Below are 26,248 nucleotides of genomic sequence, written 5' to 3' on the forward strand. Positions count from 1 at the left end.
AATGAATGTCTTAATTCCTAAGTGCTTGTCAGGGTGGGTCCCCAGTTGAAATGTGATTATTTTGGAGCTTGAAATGTTTGAGAACCACTGTCTTTTTCAGAGCAGTTTGATTGACTTCTCTCCAGTAGTGGAAGAAGTACTCAGATCTTTTATTTAAATCATGGGTCTTCAACAGGGGGTCCGGGACCCCTAGGGGGTCCTCAGAGTTACCACAGGGGGGCCGCCAAATCTTTGTGTGATAGGAATTTGTTTTCTTTCTTTTTCTTCTTTTTTACATTAATCATGCATCCCTATTCTGGGGGGAACATGTGCCAGCCCAGAAATAGCCGATTTACAAGGTCACAACGAATTGTGCTGCGACGCATTGTGAGCTTGTAGATCAGATATTTTCGGCAAAGACGTTTGGTGTAGAGGGAAAAAAGAGCCGACCAAGTACAGAGCTGATGGTCAAATTTACTAAGAGGTTTTAAGTGGTTAAATGTCTGAAAATATACACATTAAAATGAATCCAACAAATTTATATAAAAGATAATGTGTAACAAATAAGAAATGTGTAACAAATGATAGTGCTGTTAAACAAGTATATGAAGCTATCTATGAAATCAATTAAAAGGTTTAATCTGCAACATATTGTATACAGTATGAAGTGGGGGGTGCCTGCTTCATCTCTCTCAGCTAAGGGGTCCTTGGCCTGAAAAACATGTTGAAGACCCCTGACTTAAGTAAATTAGTAGTGCACAGTGTAGAAATACTTTGTTACAAGAGTCCTGACCTGTATTGAAAATATTACTCATGTAAAAGTACAAAAGCATTAGTATCAAAATATCATTAAAGTAACACAAGTAAAAGTAGGCTACTTGTTATGCAGAATGGTTATTCGGGAATATGTTATTACTGAATTATAATTATTGATTCATTAATGTGTATCTTTGCAGATAGTGTGTGTGTGTGTGTGTGTGTGTGTGTGTGTGTGTGTGTGTGTGTGTGTGTGTGTGTGTGTGTGTGTGTGTGTGTAAAAATTCATTTATTTATTTATTTGTTTTTACAAGCTACCCAGCTTGTAAATTCCCCCATGATCAATGGGATCAAGTCTTATTGTTAAAATGGTATCATCATTTATGTGTTGATTTATTAATAAATACAATCTCTCCAGGGTAGATACCAAATAAATGTTGTGGGGGAAAAAATACAATATATCCCTTTGTAATGTGCAGTAAAACGTGTAAAATGGCAGACAATGGAAATACTCAAGTAAAAGTACCAATACTTTAAAAAAATACTCAAGTACAGTATTTGAGTAAAAGTACTCAGTTACTTTCCACCACTGCTCGTGTCGAGGCAGAAACAAACAGCCATCGTTATTCTCTCCACTTCTCCTCGTGTCCTTGTCCTAAATGTCCCCTCCCGCCGACAGATGGGTACAATAACAGTGAGAAAGAAGAGATAAGTGGTGGTAAGTGAGTGAAAAGTTTTAGGATACATTTTGTGTCTCGGTCGGACGCCGCCGAGAGGAGTCGTTTCCTGCCAAATAGTGAGCCAGTCTAATCGTCGGCGCAGCAGCTACTTCCTGCATTGTTACATTGTTACAGTACTTAATGAAGATCAAGTTGACGCTGTCATGTTGTTGCGGCCGGGCGGCCATTATACCCCCCCCCCCCCCCACACACACACACACACTCCAATCTGACCAGCCCTCGGCCAACATGAATGGACATGTCTTATCCCCATTGATTGAGTCTGATATGTCAATGATTTGATAGAGATAGATGAAAAAGAATAATATAAAATTAAAAAAAAGCATTTATTATTTTTCAGGGGGGGTCAAACATAACACTGAGCACATATCCAAAATAATAAGTGTCCCCCTTATTCAAAGAGACACAACCAAAACTTTACATTTAGCTGAACATTGCCTATCCATAAGTGTTAAATCTGTTATTTGCAATATTATATTATAACATATTCTCCAAATAAAGTGGTAGTTGATCATAGAGCCCACATGCCAGGTGGTCCAGTTCAGTTTTCTGATAACATGACATTTCACTGTGAATCTCTGAGTCATTCTTGAAGGACTCCACCAATATGAGGTTCTCACAACTTGTATGAGTGCTGTGATAGGAGAAAGCTTTATACACACACAATTTTAAACACTTTGACTGATTTTTTTTCTTATTTTTTTTTTCTCACAATGCATTGCAGAGGGTTGTGCGATTGTAGATCAGCTATTTTCAAATAGCTGAAGTATAAAAAGGGTGTTTAAATAAGCCTTGGGAAGCACACCAAATAATAATAAAATGTCCTCATGTGTGGTTGGAAACCCAAAAATAGCAGATCGACAAGCTCAAAACGCGTTGCTTCGCGCCGTTTCCAGCTTGTAGATCTGCTCATTTTGATACTTTTGTGTGACACTGTCGTATGATCAAGTAGGGCATTCATTTACAAGTTAAACAAGACCAGGAGACCTGGTTCTGCCAGACCCAGACTTCACATGACGTGTCAGCCTGTGTCTATGCCATGGACGAAAGGGGGACAGACTTTTATGGCTGGGGCCTAAGGACAAAGTGACCAAAACCTGTTTTTTGCCCATGTATGGAGAAAACAGGTACAAAACATGCCCATGTATGGACGAAAGGGGGACAGACTTTTATGGCTGGGGCCTAAGGACAAAGTGACTATGCCCATGTATATGGAGAAAACAGGTTCAAAGCCTCATGTAAGCCCGACCCCCTGGGTCCGGAAAATATGGAGATAAGAGGTTTCTGACCGACATCAATGATATGATATTGTCACCTGATTCGATATTGTGTTGTTCTGGTACAAGGCTGAGTGAAGGTATAGGACCAGCCAGCCTACATGGAGATGAGAGAACAATCGGTTTCGATGACACAGCAACATCTTCTTTGTGTCATTTATTTAAAGAACAGAAGGATGAGACTGACAAAGCATCCAGGCTTTACCTGTTAGAATTGTCCCCAACCCCCAATCTCCCCTCATGGAGAGAAACTTTGGCTTTACGTCTCCAACTGGAGATGATGATGTGTCTTGTTTGTTTGTTTCAGTGTTCCTCAAAGCATGTTAGTTGTTTGGACTTGGGAGGTTGTGTGCAGTATTAATTGGTATAGCCCTAAATCACTGTTTCTCGATGTCAGGTCTGGGGGCCACCATGGGGTCCTATTGGACCCTTACAGGTCTATAGCTCTGAGAGTCTCATTTAAAATAACCCTTGAGGATTTTACAGTGTAGATTGGGGTCCCAGATATTTAAAACAAACTTTATCCTATATCAACTAGGGGTCTGTGTGCTAATCATGCATATCAAACTGGGGGTCCTAGAAATTAAAAAAGGTTGAGAATACACTGGCCTACCAATTAAGCGGCTGCCTGGCACACAGCTATAAGAGGGGGCCAGGGGGACCCTGAATCATAGAGCCCCTTGGAGCCCGGGGCCCCCTGGCACTGTGTGTGTGGGGAGCACGCAGCTGTTAAGGGCCCCCCAGTCCTGAGACCCTCATCATCATCATGCACCTCATAGTCATCAATGTGAGTTAAGACTCGAGGGGGGGGCGACCCTGAATCATAGAGCCCCTTGGAGCCCGGGCCCCCCCTGGCTGTGAGGGGGCCCCGGGCTCCCTAGCCAGGGCCTGGCAACGTGTGGCGTGGGGAGCAGCGTTGGCCCTTGGTGGTGGTCAGCGCTGGTTACATGATGTTCCCTAGGTCGCCCTGGTATGTTGGAGGCGCGCATGCCCACTACGAGGACGCAACGGCTCCATGTGTGTCGAGGAGGCGCATTATTTGGCAACAGAAGCGGCAGCGGGGAGGGCCGTGAAAAAGAGGATATCCCCAGGATCTCAAAAAAAAGCAACGATTTATCGAGGTTATAATTACAGGGAAACATTCCTGGGTCGACCACCAGAATACGAGGATCGGGCGACGACGGATCGACCGAGTAAGTTGACGTCGGGGGTGTTAAAGAAGCCAAGTTGTTTTCGTTGCCGTGGATCGTCGGGTTTTTTTTTTGGTGGGGAGGGGGGGGTTGATTCGGACTCGTCGTGAGAGAGAGAGAGAGGAGCCAGCCAGGTTCTCCTCCACCACCTCCTCTGTGTGACGATATAGAAGCTGATGGGCTGTTGAAAAGTAACACTTCTTCAGACCCGCACACACAGGCAAAGCTTGAGCTCTGGGAGGGGTGGCTTCCCTTCTCCTCCTGGGCCACACTAACTAATCTCCTCATGATGTTTGCATAATGTGCTGTTATTTCGGAACTACTTCTTGGTATACGCTGGGATTCGGCGTTTTCGTTTTTTTCAGAGTTCGTTGAATGAGGTAAGGATTGTTTTATCGGCAAATCGCCATCGGCTCGGTCGGTTGGTTTAGGTTGTCGTGGAGGATTATTAAGTCGGGTAGTTGAAAATGTACGAGTTCCGACGGTCTTTCTGCCTCGAGAGTGAATGAACCCAGGTAAACATAATCGACATTAACGGAGGAGTTTGGGACAGTATGTTGAAAGTTTGTTCCCTCCTCGACCCGACCATTTAAAATGCAGGACTCGGTCGGTTCTTATTGCTGGTGGTCGCCCGAATCTGTGGACCATCATCATCCTATACTACCAGAGTGGGATGCTTCTGTCTGGGGGGCTTTATTACAGGACTTTGACCCGGGTGCCAGCTAGTGACCGGGGGGGGGGGGGGGGTTGGGTGATGAAGAAGAAGAAGAAGAGAGGGTTGATGTGTTTTTTTGTTGTTTTGTTTTCGATCACTCAGCTAACGTTAGCTTTCCCAGGCTAATAAACATGCTGTTATATCTTGTGAGGTGGTCTCAATAATGGAGAAGCCGGCTGGTTGCACATGCTGCTGTGTGTTTGTGTGTGTGTGTTGGGTTTATAGGTGTTTTTTTAAAGGGGGGTGAGTGTAGTTTGTGGATGTGTTGGATGGATGGTGTTTTTAAGCCCCGTGGCACCACTGTTGGTTCTGCTATCTGGTGGCTAATCTTCCTCTACTTCACTGTGACAAACCCTAGTCTTCCTCCTCTTAAAGCTGAACACACACACATTCACACACACTCACACAAACTCTTCCTCCTCTCAGCCCAGACGCGCGCGCCCGCCCGCACACACTCACGCAGACGCGCACACGCACCAGTGTTGCCAGATGTTGTGAGAGAAACAAGCAACGGGGTCTATGAAAACAAGCCCAAAGGAAGCGCGAGCCCTTCACCCTTTATTTAATCTACAAGCTAGTAGATCTGCTATTTAAAAACACAAATCTTGAATGGGGGGGTCCCTGGCATGAAATATTTTCAGATGGGCGGGGGGGTCCGCAAGCAGACAAATACATATTCATTAGGGGGGTCCTTGACATGAAAATGTTTGAGAAAAACAGTTTTAAACATTAGGAAACCGCACCCAAAATAAGCAACTAGCCTACACTTTAGAAACGAGGCAAAAAAACGCAACCTGCAACTACCAATATTTACAAGCAACTTACCAGAAAAACAACCCCAAAGTCGCTTATAATAAGCGGACATGGCAACACTGGCACGCCCGCACACAATCATACAGGCGCGCACGCACACACACACGTTATTTCACCTCTTCTTCTTCTTCTTCTTCTTCTACTACTACACGGTACAGTGACAGTAGTTTTCAACGCCGCGTCTCCTTGAAATAAAACAATGGAATGACATTGTTGATGCTGTTATTTGTGTAATAGATGTGTAGTTATACAGCCGTGAGGATACTTTTATTGTAACTGTAGTCTATATATAAAATAAGAGAATATCATTAAGGAAGGCATTGTTGTTGTGACGTTATTGGAAGAATAAGAGGACAGGCTTTATTTTATGAAGACGAATGTTGTCCATTTGTGAACAATTTAAAACCTATTGTTTGTTTATTTATTTACATTTACTTAGAAGTGAAGTGTTGTTTTTGATTAAATCTGGCAAAGCTGTTTCTTTTTTTCTCAGTGGACCAGAAGTCTTGTGTTGTTTTGTTCAGGAGAGTTTGTTCCTCGTCAGACAAAAGACAGGAAAAAGGAAAGTAATACATTAAGTTTGTATTTACCTTATGAATGTGCAGGACAAAGTTAGTGTGCATTGTTACTATTAGTGTTTTTGTGAGGGCTATGTGACTGTAAAGTGAGTGATATGAGAGAGAGAGAGAGCCTTGAGATCAAGTTAGTGCAAACTATGTTGATTGGAGAACAGTATTGTGGTAACATAGTTTACTATAAGTTGACTTAACAGTTTTAGCCATCTTTTTAGGGGGAATTCTGGAATGAGCAAGCAGTTGTTGATCTAAACAATGCCATGGAAAGGTATTATGTTCCTGATGACAATAAGTCACATGGTTGCATCGACGCTTGCTGTCACTTGGGTATTGTGAACAGGATCCTGGCTGTCCTTAGTTAAGAGGACTTCCCTTTACGTTTACTTTAATTCTCGTATAGACTTGGATGCCAATGAATGAATTACATGTTATAAATACCTCCATCAGCAGCACACGGGAGATTTGAGTTGTCTACCTCTATGTGGGTACACCTGAGGTAGGTTGAACTAGCTCTTATCTGACTCAACAGGCACTGTATAATTATTGTATTCGTAGCTTCCAATGATTACATACTAAGAGTGTTCCAGAGTAGTTGTGCAATAAGCCACTGTTCTGGAATGGGTCAGCGGTTGGCCAGGCTGTAAGCTGCTGTAGCCAGGGGTCATAGGTCACTAGTTTGATAACCCCTCCATGACTGCATCAAACATAGAAGGGAAATGAATTGTACCTGCCTCTGTTGCACAGCTAGTTGGAGATGTTGAAAGTTGCCATTATTAACCGATTATATAAGTTGTCATTGTGCAGCCAGTTGGAGCAGGGCAGCGCAATGTTGGGGTACAACATTTAATCGAACTAATCGATTTAATAGATTATAACAAAAAATCGATTATTTAATCTAACCTATTTGGGTTAAATCAAGCACCTTTCTGTGTGAAAATAGCAGATCTACAAGCTCACAATGTTTGTAGATTGGCGTTTTAATTTTCAGTATAAAAGTATAAAAGGGTTTATTATGTGGTTAATCGGTTTGTTGATATATAAAAAATTTATACATGTCTTTTTTTTTTAATAGTATAGTTGCACCCCTAGTGCAGTGTCACTGGAATACAGTTTTAGGACTCTTAGGAGAGCCCTGTACAGTGCAGAAATACCCTTTCACAGGGTGAAGGTCAGTCATTGAGCAAACAGCGTGCTCACAAGTATGAAACTAGCATTCTGATCAGTTTTAAAAAGCTACAATCCGTACGTTTTATGTTCGTTGTCTCGCTCTCCCGGCAAACTGAGGTAATTGCAACAATGTACTTCAAGATACAACGCAATCTAGTGTCTAATGTGTGCTGTCTTCTCTCCTACCCGACACTATGGTTGTAATTGTCTCAATGGAAGCGTAGCGTAACCACTGCAGATGTATTAGTTATATTGTATTAATATACTGTACTCTACCATTCAGATTGCTTAAAATAATGTTTTATTCGTTAAATTACGTCCTGGACTGTAGCTTTAATAGCGATAGCTGAATGACTCACAAATGCTATTTCAGGTGATGCTTGGGTGATACATTCCAGCATCGGACTTCTTTTATTTGCCAGGTATGTTTGCACATACGAGGAATTTGCCTTGGTTAGGTTGGTGCATCGCGACGAATAACGGCAATATAAAAAATAGTGCTGCTGGTACTTAACTTTCCCAGGCTGGATAAGTAACGAAGGCTGCCATCAGGGCTGCGAATGACTGTATAAAATGGTCATAGAATATAAAGGTGACTTATACTTAGTTGAGCGCTAGTAGTGTCAAATACTGAAAATCGATCTACAAGCTCACAACGTGTGAGATCTGCTGTGTGACATGGCACACAACCAAGTATAACTCAGGCTTCATGTGATGTGCTGGACTGGTTGTCAACGTGGGGAAATGCATTTGTACACTCTCAGAGTTAAATTATAAACACTGAGGATTTTACAGTGTAGATTACATCAAATGGGGGTCCGTGCCGTGACCTCAAACTGCGACCCCTGAAATTAAAAAGGTCGAGATGAATCGCTGTTAAATAGGACTAATAATAATAACACATTGAATTTATTTAGCGCTTTTCTCTGTACCCAAAGTTGCTTTACTTTTTTTTTTTTAAATGTAAACGACTTCTAAGCAACACCACTTACTGTACATGCACTGATGCATGCGCTCAAAAGTCACACAATTGGCTCTGAGTGCTAAGACAGCGACCACATTGTTTCAGAAACCATACGCGGGTCTATCTCTCTCTCACTCTTTTTTTCTGGGCTGTGTCTCAAGACCTGGGAAGTAGGGTACAGACATTCAAGTTGAGTTGGACTCACTTGAATGCTGTGTAATGTAAAGCTGTGGTTCTCAAATGTTTTCATGTCAAGGACCTCCAAATTTAATCAGTATTTGGCCGTGGACCCCCATCTGAAAATATTTTTGGCCAGGGACCCCCAATGGCCATACAAGAGTTTGTGTTGTTAAAATGTTTCAAAAATATTTAAAATCTTTCACATTTTCCAAAATGTTTTGAAATTAGCTGATCTATATAAGCTCACAACGCATCGCATCACAAAGCGTGTGAGCTTGTAGATCGGCTATTTTCAAATAGTCGATGTGTATACAGTGTGGTGATGATGTGGGGTATACAGGGTGGGTTCGGATAGCGGGATAATTTGGGATTGTGGTTACATGCAAGTTCTTCTTCGGGGTGTTCCTCCGCCATCTTGGTGTGTGTGTGTGTGTGTGCGTGTGCGTGGCAGGTTGAGTAGAAGTAGATGTATGAGAGCTGCCATGGAGATGAAACCTGATACCTGTCAGCCATTCAGGTCTGGGTCTCCCCTGTTAGGAAGATAAAGTACTCTCTCCTACAGGAGCGTAGGGGTCAACGTCCACCAGGGGTCGCGAAGGGGGGCGGGGGGGGGGGGGGGGGGGGAGGAGTGGTATGACGAGGGGGAGGGGGGCAGCAGGGCGATCATCCCTGAGTTTCACGTCGTTTGAGAATCCAGAGTGATCCACGTCAGGATAAGTATCACCATTCTTCAACATCACAGCCACAACTATGCACCCCCCCCTCTCTTACTCTCACGACCCCTCCCAACCCCCCCCCCCCCCAACCACCCCACGTCCCATCCCAAAACGCCATGTGTCGTTGATCCAGCTCTGCTACTTTCACCCCCCCACCCCCCACGCTGTATTATTATGTCTGTCATTGTAGATGCCAGCACTTAAAGGGTTAAAACCTGCTTCAGCCTCTCTCTCTCTCTCACACACACACACACACACACACACACAGTCTCACACACACACACACACACACACACACACACACACACTAGCCAACCGGTTTAAACCGGTTCCCTGGAAAAGTGCTTTGTGTGTCCCACTGAATGCTGGGAAGGGTCATGTCATGTGTGTCTCAGTGATGTCACAGTGTGTTTGACACAAAAAAAAAAGAACTTAGTCAGCTTTCTGTTATCAGATGATTGGCCTCTATATGTGTGTGTGTGTGTGTGTGTGTGTGTGTTGTACAGGTACAATATGGTTGCATGCGTGTGCCTTATGCTTGCCGCCATAACCGTTCGGGTGGGGGGTGGTTGGAGGAGGTTGCGGGGAAAAGTGTGTATGGCTTCTATGTGTGTGTGTCACTGAAAAGTATCCCGGGTTGAAAGGGTTAATGATGGTCTATTTCTTGTTTTTTTTTTAAACAAAAAAAAAACATGGCTTCCTGTGGTGCGTCGCTGGGCAGACTGGAGGCCAGAGCGAAGCGAGGAGGGAGTGTTTATTCATGGAGGGCCCCAGACTGTGGCCTGTATGAATATGACACACACAGGACGCATTGTGACTGTGCACAGTCTTCGTTCGTCCGACGTCCCTCAATAGCAGTAGTGCCAGACCGACGTATCGGCCATTATTGTTATAGGACTGTTCTTGACGACATCGGCTATTATGCAGCCGACACATCCCAATTTCTTTTTTTTTGGGGGCTTTTTCTGCCTTTATTGATAGAATACAGTATATAAACAGGAAATGGGGAGAGACAGGGAGTGACACGCAGCAAAGGTTGTCGGGATCGGGATTCGAACCCGCGACACGCTGTCAGGCTGCATTGCAGCCGAAGTGCCCGGACCGCCGGGCCAGCGGTCCTGGCCAACATGTCCCAATTTCAACCTGGCGTCCCAATTTTGGGGCATGTCACTGTAGGTGAAAAATGTTCAAAACAAGGTTTCAAAAGTTTTTGAAAATAGTCATTCAAGTTTTTCCAAATGGATTACGATTGATTTTTGCACTTCTTTACAAAATATCAGTCAAAAATATTGGTTAATCGGTGGTCTAAGACTCTCTGGAATCAGGATGCGTGTTGGACCCCAAAAATCGGCCATGCAAGTCCAGTTGCAAGTTCTGGACCTGGTGTCCCTCTTATCGATTCTTCAGTTCAGTCTGAAGTGCTGAACTTACTTCTACTCTGTGAACCGTGAAGCTTTGAGCTTCAGACCCCCCCTCCACCCCTCCCCCCAGCACCCCCCACACCACAGTCTGGTCTACCTTTTTGGCTTTATGGATGAGACTCTGTGTTGATCTGTGTGTGGTTTTGGGAGCCACGCAGGGATTAGGACCAGACAGCATCTGGGTAGCTGGCAGGCATCAAGATGGTTATGTATACATGTGTGTGTGTGTGTGTGTGCGTGCGTGCGCAAGTGCAACCATTCTTTTCAGTGTCAATCCCTCAACCATCTGAGTGAGTGAGCCACAAGTCTCCACTAATGTTGATATGTCAACATCTGGTGGGATTGAATACGTCCTCCAACTCAAAGTAGCGTTGTTGTGTGACTGACACGGCTGGCTACTGATGTGGTTTCTAGTATTATTACGGTATCTATGTCTGTGTTTGCTATTCGCCTTTGTGCATACATAAATTGTAATGTGTTTATATATTTATATTCACCCCAAGAAACGTATTTTTACCAAGCTGAACCGTAAGCCTGAGTTATACTTAGTTGCTTGTGGGTGGCACGCAACGAAAATAGCCGTCCTACCAGGTCAAAACATTGACACAACGATCTACAAGCACCGTGAGCTTGTAGATCGGCTATTTTTAGTGTGCAACACTGTAAATGTGTATAAACCAGACATTATCGTTCACTTGTGTGGACGATTTGAAAATGTGTATTCTGTGTCTCAAGCTCTCATCCTCAAAGGCTGCCAGCCTACTGTACATAGAATGCATGAACTTCTTCCTCCTATTAAACATTGGTGAAGTGGCCCTTTAAATATGTTCAGGGACTTCACACTGCTATATAAAATTGGTTTTACTTTCAGTTTAACGTTAAACTTTACATGACTCCATGACTCAGGCTTCCTTTTTTGTTGCTTGTGTTTAGAAATCAACCCTGTGTTTCTGATCAGAGTAATGTGTTGGCTGTCGCAGCCTACATTTTTTCGTTCAATCCACCAAGGTTTTGGTTGCATACATAGAACAAGACGAACTGTGTCTCCTTATGACCCGTGCTGTGGGCCAACGGACGTGTTGTCAAACCTTTTAGCTCAGGTCTCAGATGAAGTTAACACCTAGAGGTAATGGAGTATCAAAGTCCTGACGTCACTCCGTTATCCCCTGGGTCAAGTAGTTTTTTCTATTGGGTCATCTTAGCATCGCGTCATATAAAAGTAAAACTGTGTTCCAAAAAATAAACAAATCAGCCTGGGCGATTCTGTGACACTGTGTCGTTCATGATATTGAGCTAACATTTGATTATTCTGTGTCTGGAGAAAATGTATTTCATTACATTTATTTTCTTACTCTTTTGGATAAATTTGTGCTTTTTTTTGCCATCAGTTGATGCTTCATATCCATATGTGTAAAATCACCGGGCTCATTTGTTTAATTTTTGGAACACAGTTTTTATATGCCACAATGCTATTGAGACCCTATGCTATTTTCAATGGGTTTTTTTTTTTAAATAACTCCGTGCCCCAGGGGGATAGCGGCGGTGATGTCAGACTTCGGTTCTCTTATGTGCTCTGTGACTGCGAGCCTTCTGTATCGGCCCAGGTACACATAAAAGTGCTTTACATCAGATTCAATAAATCTTCTTGCATCATTTTGGATAGCTTGGTTGACTGGTTCTCAACGTCCGGTCCGGGGACCACCCAGGGGTCCAGATGGATTCCTTATGGGTCTGTATAACGCTCATAGTTAGATTCGTTTTACAGTGTAGATCGGGGTCCCAAAGATAGAACATGGTTCTATTTTGGGACCCCGGGCCAGACCTTGTGAAAACAGTGTCTTAATTGGTCTATACTGTATACACACACAGTACAGTAAGGATAAACTTTATTATTACATTTTCAAAAATACTGCGATGCGTATGCAGAAGTGTATATGGCTTCAGTGGTTTTAACAAAAAAAGAAGGGGAAAAAAACCTCACAATTGCATACCTTACCTTTTGGCTATTTTCACTATTTGAAATGGGTAATTCATAATATATTTTTGTACGTTTCGGTCTCAAGAGTCCCTTCCTAGAAATATAGTGGAGTCAGAAGTACAATATCTCTCTATTTGAAAGGAAGCGGAGTGAAAGTCATCAGCTCCTAAAAATAAAAAAACTAATACTCCAAAAACATACTTGCAGTGCAGTACTCAAGTAAATCATCATCATCGGTTTAAAGTCCGCTTTCCAGGCACCTCTGGGTTGGACTGGATTCTCGCAAAGTAACTGAGTAAATGCACTTAGTTACTGTCCACCGCTGCTGAACACCAATTATCTCAGCATGTTCCTGCCACAACAAGACGTGGCCACAGTTGTGTGTGGAGGATTGACAAATGTAAGAGATCTCTACCCATAGATGTCTCCCTTCCTACATGGCAGCTGTATTACATTTGAGGCTGCTCATTGTGCAATTTGGGGCTACTACTTTTGACAGGGGTCACCCAGGGTACTATACTACATGGTCCCCTTCCCTTTTTCCCCCCTACACCAAACCTTTTTGCTGAAAATAGCCGATCTACAAGCTCACACAACCTGTGTAGTGTGTACACAATCATGTTGTGGCGCAGGTAGAGCTGCTATTTTAAGTGAATGTGAATGTTTGCCGAATGTTCGCTTATTCTCTCTTTCTCTCTCTCTCTCTCTCACTCACACACACACACACACACACACACACACACACACACACACACACACACACACACACACACACACACACACACACACACACACACTCTCTCACTCTCACTCATATATATCCCCCCCCTCTGTCTCATCCCCCCCCGCGGAAGTACCGGTTTTACTGGAAGCAAAAACACTTGTGTTTTGGGTGAATGGGGCCTTCATCAGGTCATATAACCCTGGTGGCCATGAATAGATGTCAGACCCCGTGGCCTTGATGGTGAGATGGCCTAGATATCGTTTGTGTACTTTAACATGTAGTTTAGATTTTGAGTGTGGCACAGCATGTCCTGGTAACTTAGCCAGTTAGCACAAGTACTGCATGGGCATAAACCGAACCAGCTCATAACAAAGGGACCTTTTTAACCACATGAACCCTAGCGTTCCTGTTCTGCGGCGAAGATTTGTGAGCTTGTAGATCGGGTCTTTTCGGTAAAGAGATTTATTGTAGAGGGACAAATGGAGGGGGCCTAATGTAAACCCTGGCGGATTCTGGTCAAATGAAGTATATAGGGTTTAAGTTAAATGATTGCAGATTCTAAAACATTACAAAAATACTTTTATTTAAATAAAGGGAAAACCATTGTGAGATATGATATAGGCTAATATGTGTATCTGTCGTCTTGTCTGTTAAGGGGATGTCTGAAGAGGCTGTTCGCCAGACGCGCAGCCAGAAGAGGGCCCTGGAGAGGGAGGTGCCTCTTCCCCCGACCACGGAACCCTCCGCTGCCGAAACGGACTGCAAGAAGCCCAAACTTGACGACGACGACCCGCCATCGTCGCCCCCGGACCTACCGCCAACTGAACCCGAAACCCCAAAACTGGCGCAGGATGGCCAGAGTCGAACTAGGACGGGATCCGAGACTGAGCGAGAGCAGCCGCCCGGACCCGAGCAGGGCCCGCTGCCGCCGCCGCCGCCGCCACCCCCGCCCCCGCCCCCGCCCCCTTTAGTGTTACCCATACCCCAGCTGATGAAAGAACCGGAGCGGCACCAGAGACCGCAGCAGGCCGAACCCGGCCCGGACAATCGGACTGAACGTAGCGACCGGGCCGGCAGGGCGGTGAAGACGGAACCGCCGGTCGCGGACGCGAGGAGCCGACTGCGACCGCCGGAGCCGAGGGTGTCCGGTGGGATGCTGGCCGCAGGGGAGGTGAAGGCCACCATCAAAGTGGAAGTCCAGACGAGGGAGCAGCCGATGGACATGAGTGGTGCCGCCAAAGGGTGAGGAACGGCTTCAGGAATGCTAGCCGCCAAACGTTTCAGTTGTTCTGTTCTTAATGCCCATTAACAAGCAGGACATCTTGTACTAAATGTTTCATTGGGGCAATATAACCATCCCTAATTGCTCTACTCTAATGCCAAGTGATGAATATACAGTACGGTATACAGTATAATACTGAAAGAAGAAAGAAATACTGTGGAGTGATGATCACCACAATCAATCCTCTTCAAGGTGAAAGGTCCAAAGTCTGTTGAGTGTCAGTCACTACTGTTCACATTCATCTGTGCAATATCACTTTTACAGTGATCACCTTGGGGAAAGAGCCAGTACCCGATGAGTGAATTCCATTGTCTAATGTCTACCCCATGTACCACATAGCAAAAGCAAATCAGAGGCTGTCATTGGTAGTTCATAAACAGACGATTTAAAAAGATTTCACCAATGCCCAGGATAAATTACGTTATAAAGTAGTTATTTTTTGAAGTTGTACTTTTTTTTAAAATTTATCTTAGCTTTATTATTCATATTAAATTAATTCTATTAAATTGTGATTCTTTGTTAGGTTTTATTATTAAATCCTTAACTTATTCTATGCTTTATTCTAATTGGCAGCCTAGTATAATGCAATGCTGGTTTTCACTGTCTGGCACTGGGCGATCAGGCCAGCCTTGGTAAACGTTGTTACGTGATCGTGTGCCCGAAAAGAATGGCCACCCCAGTTTTAACTACTTAAGCCCTATATATAGTGGTGAACGTTAAAATGTGTTATTTTTTTTGCTATTTAGATTTTATTTTTTTAACGCTTTAATGACATGCCCAAAATAGTGACGCCAGGTTGAAAGTGCCTAAGGGTCACCCCACTGCATAGAGTGCAGCCTAGTCTGTGGAGTGGGTGGTGGGTGGGGGGGGGGGGGCGCTGATCTTCCAAACGGGTTCCTAAAGTTTATCCTCTCACAACTGTCCCTCCATTTTCCCCACTCCAGCACCTGAACCCTAAAAAAAAAAAAAAAAAAAAACTCCCTCACACAAAATGTAGCCCGTCCGTGTGTCACAAAAACCGGTTCTAGCCAGCTGTTGCCATGGTTACCACCAGTTGGAAGGAACAGGGAGGGGAGGAGGGAGACAAAGTGAGGAGGAGGGGGGGTGGGGGGGGGGTGTCACGTGATAATGACTTTGAGGTCATGTGACCTCTTTGGAAGAGTAGTGATTAATCCACAGGAAGTGATGATGACGCTAAGCCCTGAGGAGAGAGAGAGAGAGACACACGCACGCACGCACGCACGCACGCACGCACGCACGCACGCACGCACGCACGCACGCACGCACGCACGCACGCACGCACGCACGCACGCACGCACGCACGCACGCACGTGCACACACACACACGCAAGGGTGGAAGAGAGACAGGCCTCACTTTTCCAGTCACCAGCATGCAGTTTCCATTACCGCTGCTTATGTTAATATGAATTCATTATCAATGTCAACGTTATTTTCTCGCCTGTGTTGTGAAAATCTTCCATTTTCTGCAGGTTGAAACGGCAGCCCTCATTAACAATACGTACTTATCATAACGTGTACTATATCCTTCCTTAACACACGTAATCCCAACAGCCTTCTCGTGTCTACGTACAGTAGATAAGAGGGACATTATTTGTGCTGACCGGTGTAATAATTAATAATGGAGACATAAGGAACGGGTCCTGTTAATGTGTCTCTCGCACCCCCCCCCCCCCCACCCCGCCCTCCTCTGGAAATATGACTTAATACGCATTGAATTGAATTGAATTGTCTTCCCACAAACCTCGGGTCGATATGGGTCCCAGTCCCACATGTTCATGAGAATTTTGAACCGTCTTGGAATAGCCGGCTGTGTTACACACAGTCTAATCTCTCAAGAGCGGTTCAGAGCTCTGCAGCTGAATCTGTCGGCGACTCCCTTTACAACGTGTAGAGTTGTTGTTGTTATTAGGAATGAAAACAAAGGAGCACCACCGGAAGAGGAGGGCTGAAGGAGAGTAAACGGGCCGACATCCAGTCTCTACACGGGGAATTGGACGGTGCCCTCGGAGGCAAATTCAAAGGATTTTTGCCGATGTGTTTCCAGATTGCACACAGTCAAATCCTCAGTGTTCTTTTGTCCTTCTGCAACTCTTGAGAGTGTACAAGTGGAACCAAATGGACCCTCAAGAGTTGAATTAACACTTGAGGATTTGACGGTTGGTGGAAAGAAAAGCATGATTAATGATGCCCTTTTCACCCCAGAGTTGGCATTTTAGGCCAAACTGCAGTACAAATTGAATCCTGTGCATCTCTTGGGATGCACATGGGAACGGTGTGGCTCCAATGTGGATCTCTTGGGATGCACATGGGAACGGTGTGATCAGCCTGTCATGTCAGTTGTCTAGGACAGTGTTTCCCAAACACTGGTATCTATGATAATTGTTTTGAACTTTAAAACATTTTTCAAAAGAATTATATACATTTTTTTTTTTTAAATATATACATGCATGCATACATACATACATACATACATACATACATACATACATACATACATGCATGTCTCTATCTCTATCTCGGGTCTCGAGCTAAAAAGATTTGGAACCACTGGTTTATGACATATCTATGATGTATGACTCTAAAGGTTTCAGCCTGATCAGTGCCCCTTTGACTGACCCCTGCTGTCATTATAGGCGAAACCTTTGAAAAAAATTTAAAACGTTCATAACATGTCGCCATGCAACATTTTGTGAGCTTGTATTTTTTTTAGCCTGTATTTTGGTTGTTTTTTACCGCTTGTTTTTTTTTTTTTTTCTGGAATAGGGTTTTAAAACTTCACTATGTAATTTTTTTTAATTAATAAAATGTAATTTTGTCCAATCTGTATGGTAGAGTATGTTAATACAATATAACGTATACAATTGGGGCGGTTGCATTTAGTCTCCCTGCTCTTCTATTGGTCCGTATTGGTTGAGCTCTGTAGTCCAAGATAGTTCAATTCCTGTTATTATAATTACGCTTCTTTAATCGTGACTTCTCAAGATTGGGAATGGTAATGAAATTCATCATAACATGTCTGTGTCTGTCCTGTGTCCAGTAGCGTGAAGAGGGAGAAGCGTCCGCCATCCTCTGATGATGATGATGTAATCATCCTATCTGATAATGACTCCTCCCCTAGTCCACCAATGAACGGCTTAAGCCACTTCAAGGGGCTGGATACGGAATTGCTCATGGTAAGACCAATATTCACACACCTGTGAAAATAACATGCCTGTCCACTTTGCCATACTCTGGGTGTAAGTTATCTTTGTTTTGGTCTTTGTTTTTAAATAGCTCTATATTCCAATAGCAATTCTTATACAGTGTTTGTTTCGTAACAGGGGTTTTCCCCATCACTCCAGCTCTTTTGTAAACGGCTCAGGATACCAATGTTATCCATTCAGGAGAGAGAACTCACAGAGGCTACAGAATAAACAAGTGAAATCGGAAGTGATTCAACAAACGCACACAAATGAGCAGACAAATAATGGAACTGGATTCTCTTTCCTGATTGGGTACAATTGGTATCCTGACCTGAAAATGTATTTTATATTATATTAATTACCCTATTATATACTGTCTTATTTGAAAATCGTGTTATCTCCTGGTTTTGTGAGGTTCTGTGAGATATATATATATATATATATATATATATATATATATATATATATATATATATATATATATATATATATATATATATATATATATATATATTAAAATATTATTATTTGATTTGAAAAACGTAGATTTACGTGATTGGCGGTGAACGGTTGTATTTGCATTAACCTACAGTAGATCTACGTGATTGATTGGCAGGGAATGTGTTAAACAGAAAAGGCATTTTCAGGTCAGGATACTAATTTTATCCAATCAGTATAGAGAACTCAGGGACAGGATACAGATTAAACAAGTTACATTGGAAGTGATCACACAAATAAATGAGCAGATACAAATTGAAACTGGAACACTATAAGAATGAAGCTGATAAAGGGGTACTCTCTCCTGATCGGGCTGAAATGTTGCAACCCACCTGAAAAGGTATTTTCTGTTTATCAACGAACTGGAGAGACGGGGACACTCCTGTTACTGAACAAACACTCTATAGCTATGATTACTATCACAATATAGAGCTTTAACCTTTTAACAACATTTTGTTTTAACCAAAAAATATCACCTACCCTTCCTTTTTTTTAAGTAATAAAAAAAACTATGTATTTGTTTTCCAACACTGGTAGTGTCCGTTTAAGAGCGGTGCAAACCCAACTTTTAACCATACGGTACATGAAGACGAAAGTCTACACATAAAGGCACCTCTGTTATCAGTTTTATTTATTTATTTGTTTAGAATTGCTGACGCATCACATTTGTGCAGAGGTGACCCCAAGGGTGCGGTACGGTTTCTTTAGCAAAAACGGGAACACACACCCACACAGTTAGCTACAGTATGTATGTGGTACAGTGGTTCTAAAAGTGGGCTTCAGGGACCCCCAGGGGTCCTGGGGGGGTGAGTTGATACAGCATCACAATCCTTTTAACTAGTTTATCCATGTATACGTTGGCTATTCAAAAATAGAAGATCTACAAGCTCATAGTGTGTCACTTTGTGCCGCGCTGCGAGCTTGTAAATCTGCTATTTTTTTTTTATATTGAAGATTTCCTTTTTTTTTACATAAATCTTCTGGGGGTTCCTGGCACAAAACATTTGCAGATCGGGGTCCACGGCCAAATATTTATCAATTATTGGGGGTCCTTGGCACGATAAAGTTTGAGAACCTCTGATGTAGCATATCTTCGCTGTCAGGCGGGAAATAAGCTCACGTGTTGCCAGCCAGCTTGTAGGTATAGGCAATTTTTGTTTCTTTTTGCGTGACGCTGTCACCTAAAAATAGGACATTAATTCGATAATTTATGAAAAAGCAATATAAAAAAGATGAAATAGAGGACATACCCGACAGCGACATCTTCCCAACAGCGACAATAATAAGAGTTTCTTCCTGATGTCGGACATACTGTCATACCTTTCTGTTGACGGCGACTCTTAACACATCAAGTGCCAGAGGTTTTTTAAACCGTTCTTACCGCTTACACCGATGTGTTTAGAGCTGTAGAAGCCTCCACGAGGACGCGGATGTAAACAAAGGGTGTGTGCGTGATGGTCGAGGGTCCCGACTAACGACTGGAACACTAATATTTCGAAAATGGCTTGTTTTCACCACGGTAAAAAGATATGGAGATATGGCCCTTTTTTCTCCAGATCTATCATTGGAGAGGACGGAAGAGACTTTTTTTCGTTTATGGCACTCAATGTGTTAAGTGCCGTTTCAATGTTGTGTGTGTGTGTGTGTGCGTGCGTGCGTGCAGAGGAGCACTCAGGAGGAGCGGGAGCGGATCATCAAGCAGCTGAAGGAGGAGCTGAGGTTGGAGGAGGCCAAACTGGTGCTGTTGAAGAAACTCCGTCAGAGTCAGATCCAGAAAGACACCCTGCAGAAGGTAACCAATCACACGCCAGCACCACCCAACCCTTTTCTGAACCCAGGAGAAAGGAGACATTATCAGGGTGGATTTTATAAATAAAAGCAGTGGTGGGAAGTAACCAAGTACATTTACTCAAGTACTGTACTTAAGTACGCTTTGGAGGAATTTTTAACTCTACTGGAGTATTTCCCATTTTCAATACTTTTACTTCTACTCCACTACATCTCAGAGGCAAATATTGTACTTTTACTCCACTACAATTATTTGAAAACTTTAGTCAATGCTTTTGTACTTTTACTCAAGTAACATTTTGAACACAGGCCTTTTACTTCTAACAGAGTACTTCTACATTGTGGTATTGATACTTTTACTTAAGTAAATAATGTCAGTAGTTTTTCCACCACTGAATAAAAGACGGTGAAGCGGTGTAGCGGTGAAACAAGGAGACACAGAGTAGGCCTAATTATTGGCGTAGTCCTACCCAGTGATGTCCATCCTCCAGCCCCCTGGGGGCATCATAAAAATATAAACATGACAAGAAAACAAAACACGATCATGGTCTACCCTCAGCCTGTTCAAAACTTTTCAGAACCCACTTGAAGCGTGAAAACGTTCGCGGCCCACCCATCAGATGCGGTCAGATGCAAAGGTCTCCTTGTACGAAAAACAACAGCATTTTGACAGAGACATTATTCATGTATACACTGGCATGTTGAATGTAGGCCTGTCACAATTATTACATAATCTCCTGCTAGCAATTTTTTTTTGCATAATCTTCTCAATCTTTTCCGTGTTGAAAAACGATTTAGTAAAATAGCAGAAATGGCATAACCTACACAACGCGTCGGGTTTGAGCTCACAACGCGTCGGGTTTGGCTATCGCCACTATTTCAACGTCCTTTTTGAACGTGTAATGTTATTAAACATGTCAGTGATTTTCTTTATACATGTACGTTAATTGTCATATCTGCCCTGTGCAACTTTTGTTTACGAAGCCTAAAAACCAAACAAATGTGTTTTTTTTTTATTCATATGTTCCAATGTTCAATGGCAAAAAACTAAACATTAAATCGCTAATTTCAATTATTTGTGTGAAAATTAATCGTCAAGTAAAATGTGATTATCGTGACGACCCTAATTGAAAATAGTTTTTTGCCTCTCAGCCCTCAGGCATGTCCGGCTCCGTGGCTCCGCCTCCTCTGATCAGGGGAACCATCACCGGTAACAAAGGTTCCCAGCAGGTCAGTGGATACGTACGTGTCACACGTTTACTCTCTCACTCACATGCACACGCACATACACACACGAATACGTTAGCGTCATCAGACTCCACCTTAGCCCGTAGCACATGACCTAGTTATGACTAGTACCGTGGTCCTTTGTTCTCATGTTTTTGTTACTTAAAACGTACTTAAAATTTTGATTGCAGGTTATTTAGACGGATGCTAGGTTCACTGTTTACCTGGTATCCTATAGTTTCAATGTGCAGATTGTTATTTTGATAGTAATTGTTTAGACTGATGCTAGGTTCTAGGTTTACTCGTGAGCCTAGTTTACTGAGGCACTACACGGTCTCTCTGCATTTGACGTATGTGTTTACCTTGCCGCTCTGGTTAAGAGCATCTACTAATTGCCTAAACTGTAAATTATACAGTTGGGACAGGATTATCTTGACCTGACCTTTTTTACGGTGTGGCTCTGAAGGAGGCACAGCCCTCTAGAAAATGTGTGTGTGTGTGTGTGTGTGTGTGTGTGTGTGTGTGTGTGTGTGTGTGTGTGTGTGTGTGTGTGTGTGTGTGTGTGTGTGTGTGTGTGTGTGTGTGTGTGTGTGTGTGTGTGTGTGTGTGTGTGTGTGTGTGTGTGTGTGTGTGTGTGTGTGTGTGTGTGTGTGATGACTAATTTCGCAAACCGCTGGACTGATCAGCGCCAAATGGCTTGTGCACGCTACCAATAGGCAAAGAAGTAACTCCATTCATGTTCTTTCACATAATGTTTTATACGTATATAACTCTAATATATAATGGAAGTCAATGGTGGACAGAAAGGGCTGAAACGTTGCCCAAATATGGAATATTATGTCGAGATGTATACTGTACATAGACAACTGACATACTATACTGACATCATAGAATGGCCACATGAAGTCCGCGATCCACATGAAGCCACGCCGTTATTAGTCACCATCTTGTTGTTGGCAAACTGAAAATGTAACTGAGTTTAGCTTAACTGAAAGTTAAGTTAACTGTGTATTGACGGTGATAATTTTACTTGTGTAGCAGATGGTGACAGGCAGGAGCTCAGGCACCGTCATCCCTCCTCCGCTGGTACGAGGCGGCCTGCTGCAGATGTCATCCAAACATGGCTCCCAGATCATCATGCCACCTCTGGTCAGAGGGTCACAGGTGAGCCACTGTGTGTGATGTGTGTACCGTTGACATTGTTGTTGCTCATGTTATAGAGCTGAGCCATCATGGCTAAAAATGATTATCCTGATTGCTTGGGAGTGTGATGTGTTTTTTGTAGAAAAAAAGGTTTATAGATCTCATTGTAATCATTGTTATAGTGTTTGTTCAGTAGTAGCAGTCTCCCTCATCTCTTCAGCTCTATAGTAAACGCAAAATACAATTTCAGGCCGGCATAGGCAATTGTATCCAACCAGCAGACGAGAGAGAACCCCACAAAGATCATCATGTATCTCCTTCAGTGTTAGTGTTCCAGTTCCAATTTTATCTGCTAATTGTTTTTATATTTTGTTTCGTCACTTTCAATTTCACTTGTTTATCCTATGCTGTATGAGTTCTCTCTTCTGATTGGATCTAATTGGTATCCCAACCTGAAAATTTATTTTTTGTTTAGTAATGAGCTGAAGAGACGGAAACCGCTTTTTCTGAACAAACACTAGCACTGATTACCAGTGCTATATCGTTTAGGCAAATGGTGTGTAATGGGTCTATCTATCTTTTTTTTTATTGTGCCTCGGTGAGAATGATGGACCAAATAAGATGTTTGAATTAATTGCCAAGTTTCATGATTGCAAATTTGCAATACGATTAATTGTGCAGGTCTTTACCGCTTTAAACCGCTGACTCTCTTGGATACAGTTCCACATTTGTGTATTCACACAATTGTGTGTTCATTTATGTGTTCATTTAAGCATTTGTAACTCTGAGAGTGTGTACACTCTCAGAGTTAGACTAACACTCAGGACTTTTACTGTGTGTAGCGATGCACTACATTGCAGTACACTGTACCAAGCTGGAGGCTAATTTGGGTTTCTCTGTCTCTCTCTCCTCTCTTGGTATCTGTCCATTGCTGCGGTGCCGCTTGCGCTCCTCGCTGCGTATGTTTGTCCACCCTTGACCGTCCCCGGCCTTCCTTCCCTCCCTCTCCTGTTGTGTGGCTGTTTAGCCCATCTCTGTGTCTCCGCAGCAGATCCAGGCCCTCCGTCAGCAGCAGCAGCAGCAGTTGGCTGCGTCCGGGGACTCGGGAGGTCCTCCTCCTCTGCTGCTGGCGCCCCGGGCCTTGGCGCCAGGCGGGCTGAACCAGAGAGGCATGCTCCAGTCAGGCCTCATCCGAGTCGGCAGCGTTGGAAACGCCAGCCTGCTGGTCAATATCACACAGGTGAGCTGAGCTGTTGGTGCCGAAGGTGAAACACGACAGAACGTGTCGTAGCTGTCGGTGGAAAACTATTTCCAAAACCGTTCATTTTCAGGAAATTGAGGGGGAAAAGGAACCTGTGTTCCAATGGATCTAATGTTGTTATTATTTAGTGTTGTTAATACTTTTCATTGGTTCAGTATATTATAAAACCCACATACACACTTCATCACTTTCACAATTTTGTTTAAAAAAATATCAAGCTCATATTTTTGGGTACTTTCTGTGACAATGTAGAATGACGAAACAGGGTATTGATTTACAAAAAAAAGTTGAAATATAGAGTTACGAGGTTTCTGCCAGACAGCAACGATGTGTAAAATGTCCACTGGCATTGTTTCTGGATAGATTCCTTGTTGGGAATGTATGTTCTGTGGTCCAGTTGTGTAAAAACATATGCATTTTTTGGGAAGAGCAAGTGTCAGTACATGGCTGTTTTGCAAAAATATGTTGACAATTTGCGACATCATAACATTTGTTTACATTGTCAGTCATTGTCCGTTATACAAGTGGTTTCAGTATTGTTTGGTTGGATAGTGAGCCGTCTGACCCTCCGCAATAATTTAACACTTAAATCCTCTATATTCCTAGTAAACTGAACCTGAGTTATAACTGTACTTGGGCCGCTTTTTTCAGTCTACACCAAATCTTGCAACGCGTTGTAAGCTTGTAGATAGGCTATTTTTGGTTTGTATTCCCCCCCAGAATAGGGATGTTGGGGTTCAAGTGGTAAGTTGATAGTGGGCAGTCATACGGCGTTAGCTAGCAGCTGTTTTAGGGTGACCAAATGTCCCCGTTTCAAGCTGTGTCCCGAGTCCCGACTGTAAAACACCCAAAATGTCCCGTTTTCAACATTCACTACCACATTGTCTAGTCATTGACTTGAACCACATGACTTATTAAATTCCCCTAAGCCCAGATTATAAAGACACAAAGTGTACACTGTACAGCATCAGAAGCAACTCTTACTTTTCCTGCGTTCCTGCTTGCATGATATCATTCTCTCTGTCATTGCCGCCTGCCAGTTTGCAGAGGAGAACTAGGTTGTGTTCGTCGTTCACGTCCTGTCAGGGGTTCCCCAGGGGTCTATAATAATTGGTACCCTCGCTTCTTTTTACCCCCTACCTACGCTAGGGCTGCCACGATTACAATTTAAGTTGACGATTAATTGTCACACAGATAATTGCGATTAACGATTTAATTGTGCTTTTTGCCATTTGAACATTGGAATACAATTTACATTTCTGTTTGGTTTGTAGGCTTCATAATTACAAAATGCACAGGGCAGATAATAACTTGAATATACAAAGAAATTACTGACAATTACTGACAAAATGTAATAATGTTATACTTTTTTTTTTAAATGCGGAAATAGCTGATCTACAACAAGCTCACAATGTGTTGTGCCATGTTGTGAGTGCTTAGATTGGCTATTCTCTTAAAATATATTAGGTATACTGTAGAGAGAGGGCGGGAAAAGAGCGGACCAAGTACAGCGCCGACTCGGGTCAAGTTTACAAATGACAGAGGGAGCCTTTACAGTATTATGGCAATGTCTTCTGTGCCTCCGAGCAAGGGCGAGTGGTAGAGGGAAGGGAATAGGAATTCAAAACGGAACAGCTCAGACACCGCAGTCTTGTCAGTGCTAGAGCGGATCGGAGGACATTGCAGCAGAGGTGCAGATCCACTGCAGCCACGTTGGCTGGGCTGACTGGGCCCGTGTGGTTCTCAACGTGGGGTCCGGGCAGGGACCCCCAGCTTGTAGATCTGCTCTTTTCAAAACATCTTGACAAAATGTGAACATTTCGAATATTTTTCCGGCCAAATACATCATTCATTTGGGGGTCCTTGACATGAAAAAGTTTGAGAACCACTGGACTAGGCTATAACATGTTTTGGTGGTAGGCCAACGGTTCACAAACTGGGGGAAATTATGTTGGGGGGGGGGGGGGGGGGGTGCCTAGATGATTAGGTTAATGTGCAACATTTTAGGAACAAAAACCAACATACAGTATAAGTGTATACAGGGTATCTGTGCATTTCTAAAGTGAAAATGTACAGATTTTTAAGACCTTTTTAATACCTCCTAAAATGAAAATAAATAAATAAACTAATAATAAGACCATTACTACATCAAAAGTAAACGACAAACTATACTATAAATGGTCAAACATTTGACAAATGTTACCCAAGAAAGAGGCCAACATTATCTGTGGAACAGAGTCAAACTAAAATGTAATGCCCCAACTCCTACAATTCCAAGTGCTTGTCAGGATGGGGGGGGGGGTCCCCAGTTCAAATATGATTATTTTGGGGGGTCACAGCCTGAAAAGTTTGGGAACCCTTGACTTAGGCTAATTGAAAACGGACCTACTTTAAAAGGCTGTTGGTGTGGCATTTTAGGTGGCAGTTTAGGCCTTCAATCGGTCTTGCTCAAGGACACTTCAAGCCGGGAACCTTTCGGTATCCCAGATGACCACGCTACCCCCTGAACCAGTGCTGCTGCAGCTGCGTAGGCTGTATTTTCTTGTCCAAACACCTATGGTATAGGTAACCGGAATACTCGCCCCCCTTTTTTTTGACCGGACCACTCACCCCGCTTGACCGGACGGTCCGGACCACTCTCGCCCCCGGCG

General features: G+C 43.2%; 1 protein-coding gene across 16 annotated transcripts in view; it reads left to right on the plus strand.

The window, feature by feature from the left end:
- Positions 1-3,782: 3,782 nt before the first annotated feature.
- Positions 3,783-26,248, plus strand: part of LOC308093295 (transcriptional repressor p66-alpha-like) — a 31,015-nt gene continuing 8,549 nt past the window's right edge. For 3 of the 16 annotated variants that reach the window (XR_013933873.1, XM_080439596.1, XM_080439602.1), the window contains exons 1-7: positions 3,784-3,945; positions 13,851-14,437; positions 17,536-17,671; positions 19,842-19,970; positions 21,119-21,208; positions 22,232-22,357; positions 23,364-23,576. Coding sequence is in view for 15 of the 16 variants with exons in the window: in XM_080439596.1 (XP_080295722.1) it covers positions 13,854-14,437; positions 17,536-17,671; positions 19,842-19,970; positions 21,119-21,208; positions 22,232-22,357; positions 23,364-23,576 (1,278 nt within the window). In the remaining variant the exon portion in view is untranslated. Of the gene's footprint in view, positions 3,946-4,024; positions 4,323-13,850; positions 14,438-17,535; positions 17,672-19,841; positions 19,971-21,118; positions 21,209-22,231; positions 22,358-23,363; positions 23,577-26,248 lie in introns of those variants that run through there. The other 13 variants (XM_080439606.1, XM_080439603.1, XM_080439609.1 and 10 more) reach the window with 12 other exon arrangements.

This window comes from Gymnoscopelus braueri, assembly GCF_963280865.1.
Source record: "Gymnoscopelus braueri genome assembly, chromosome: 10".
Lineage (NCBI taxonomy): Eukaryota > Metazoa > Chordata > Actinopteri > Myctophiformes > Myctophidae > Gymnoscopelus > Gymnoscopelus braueri.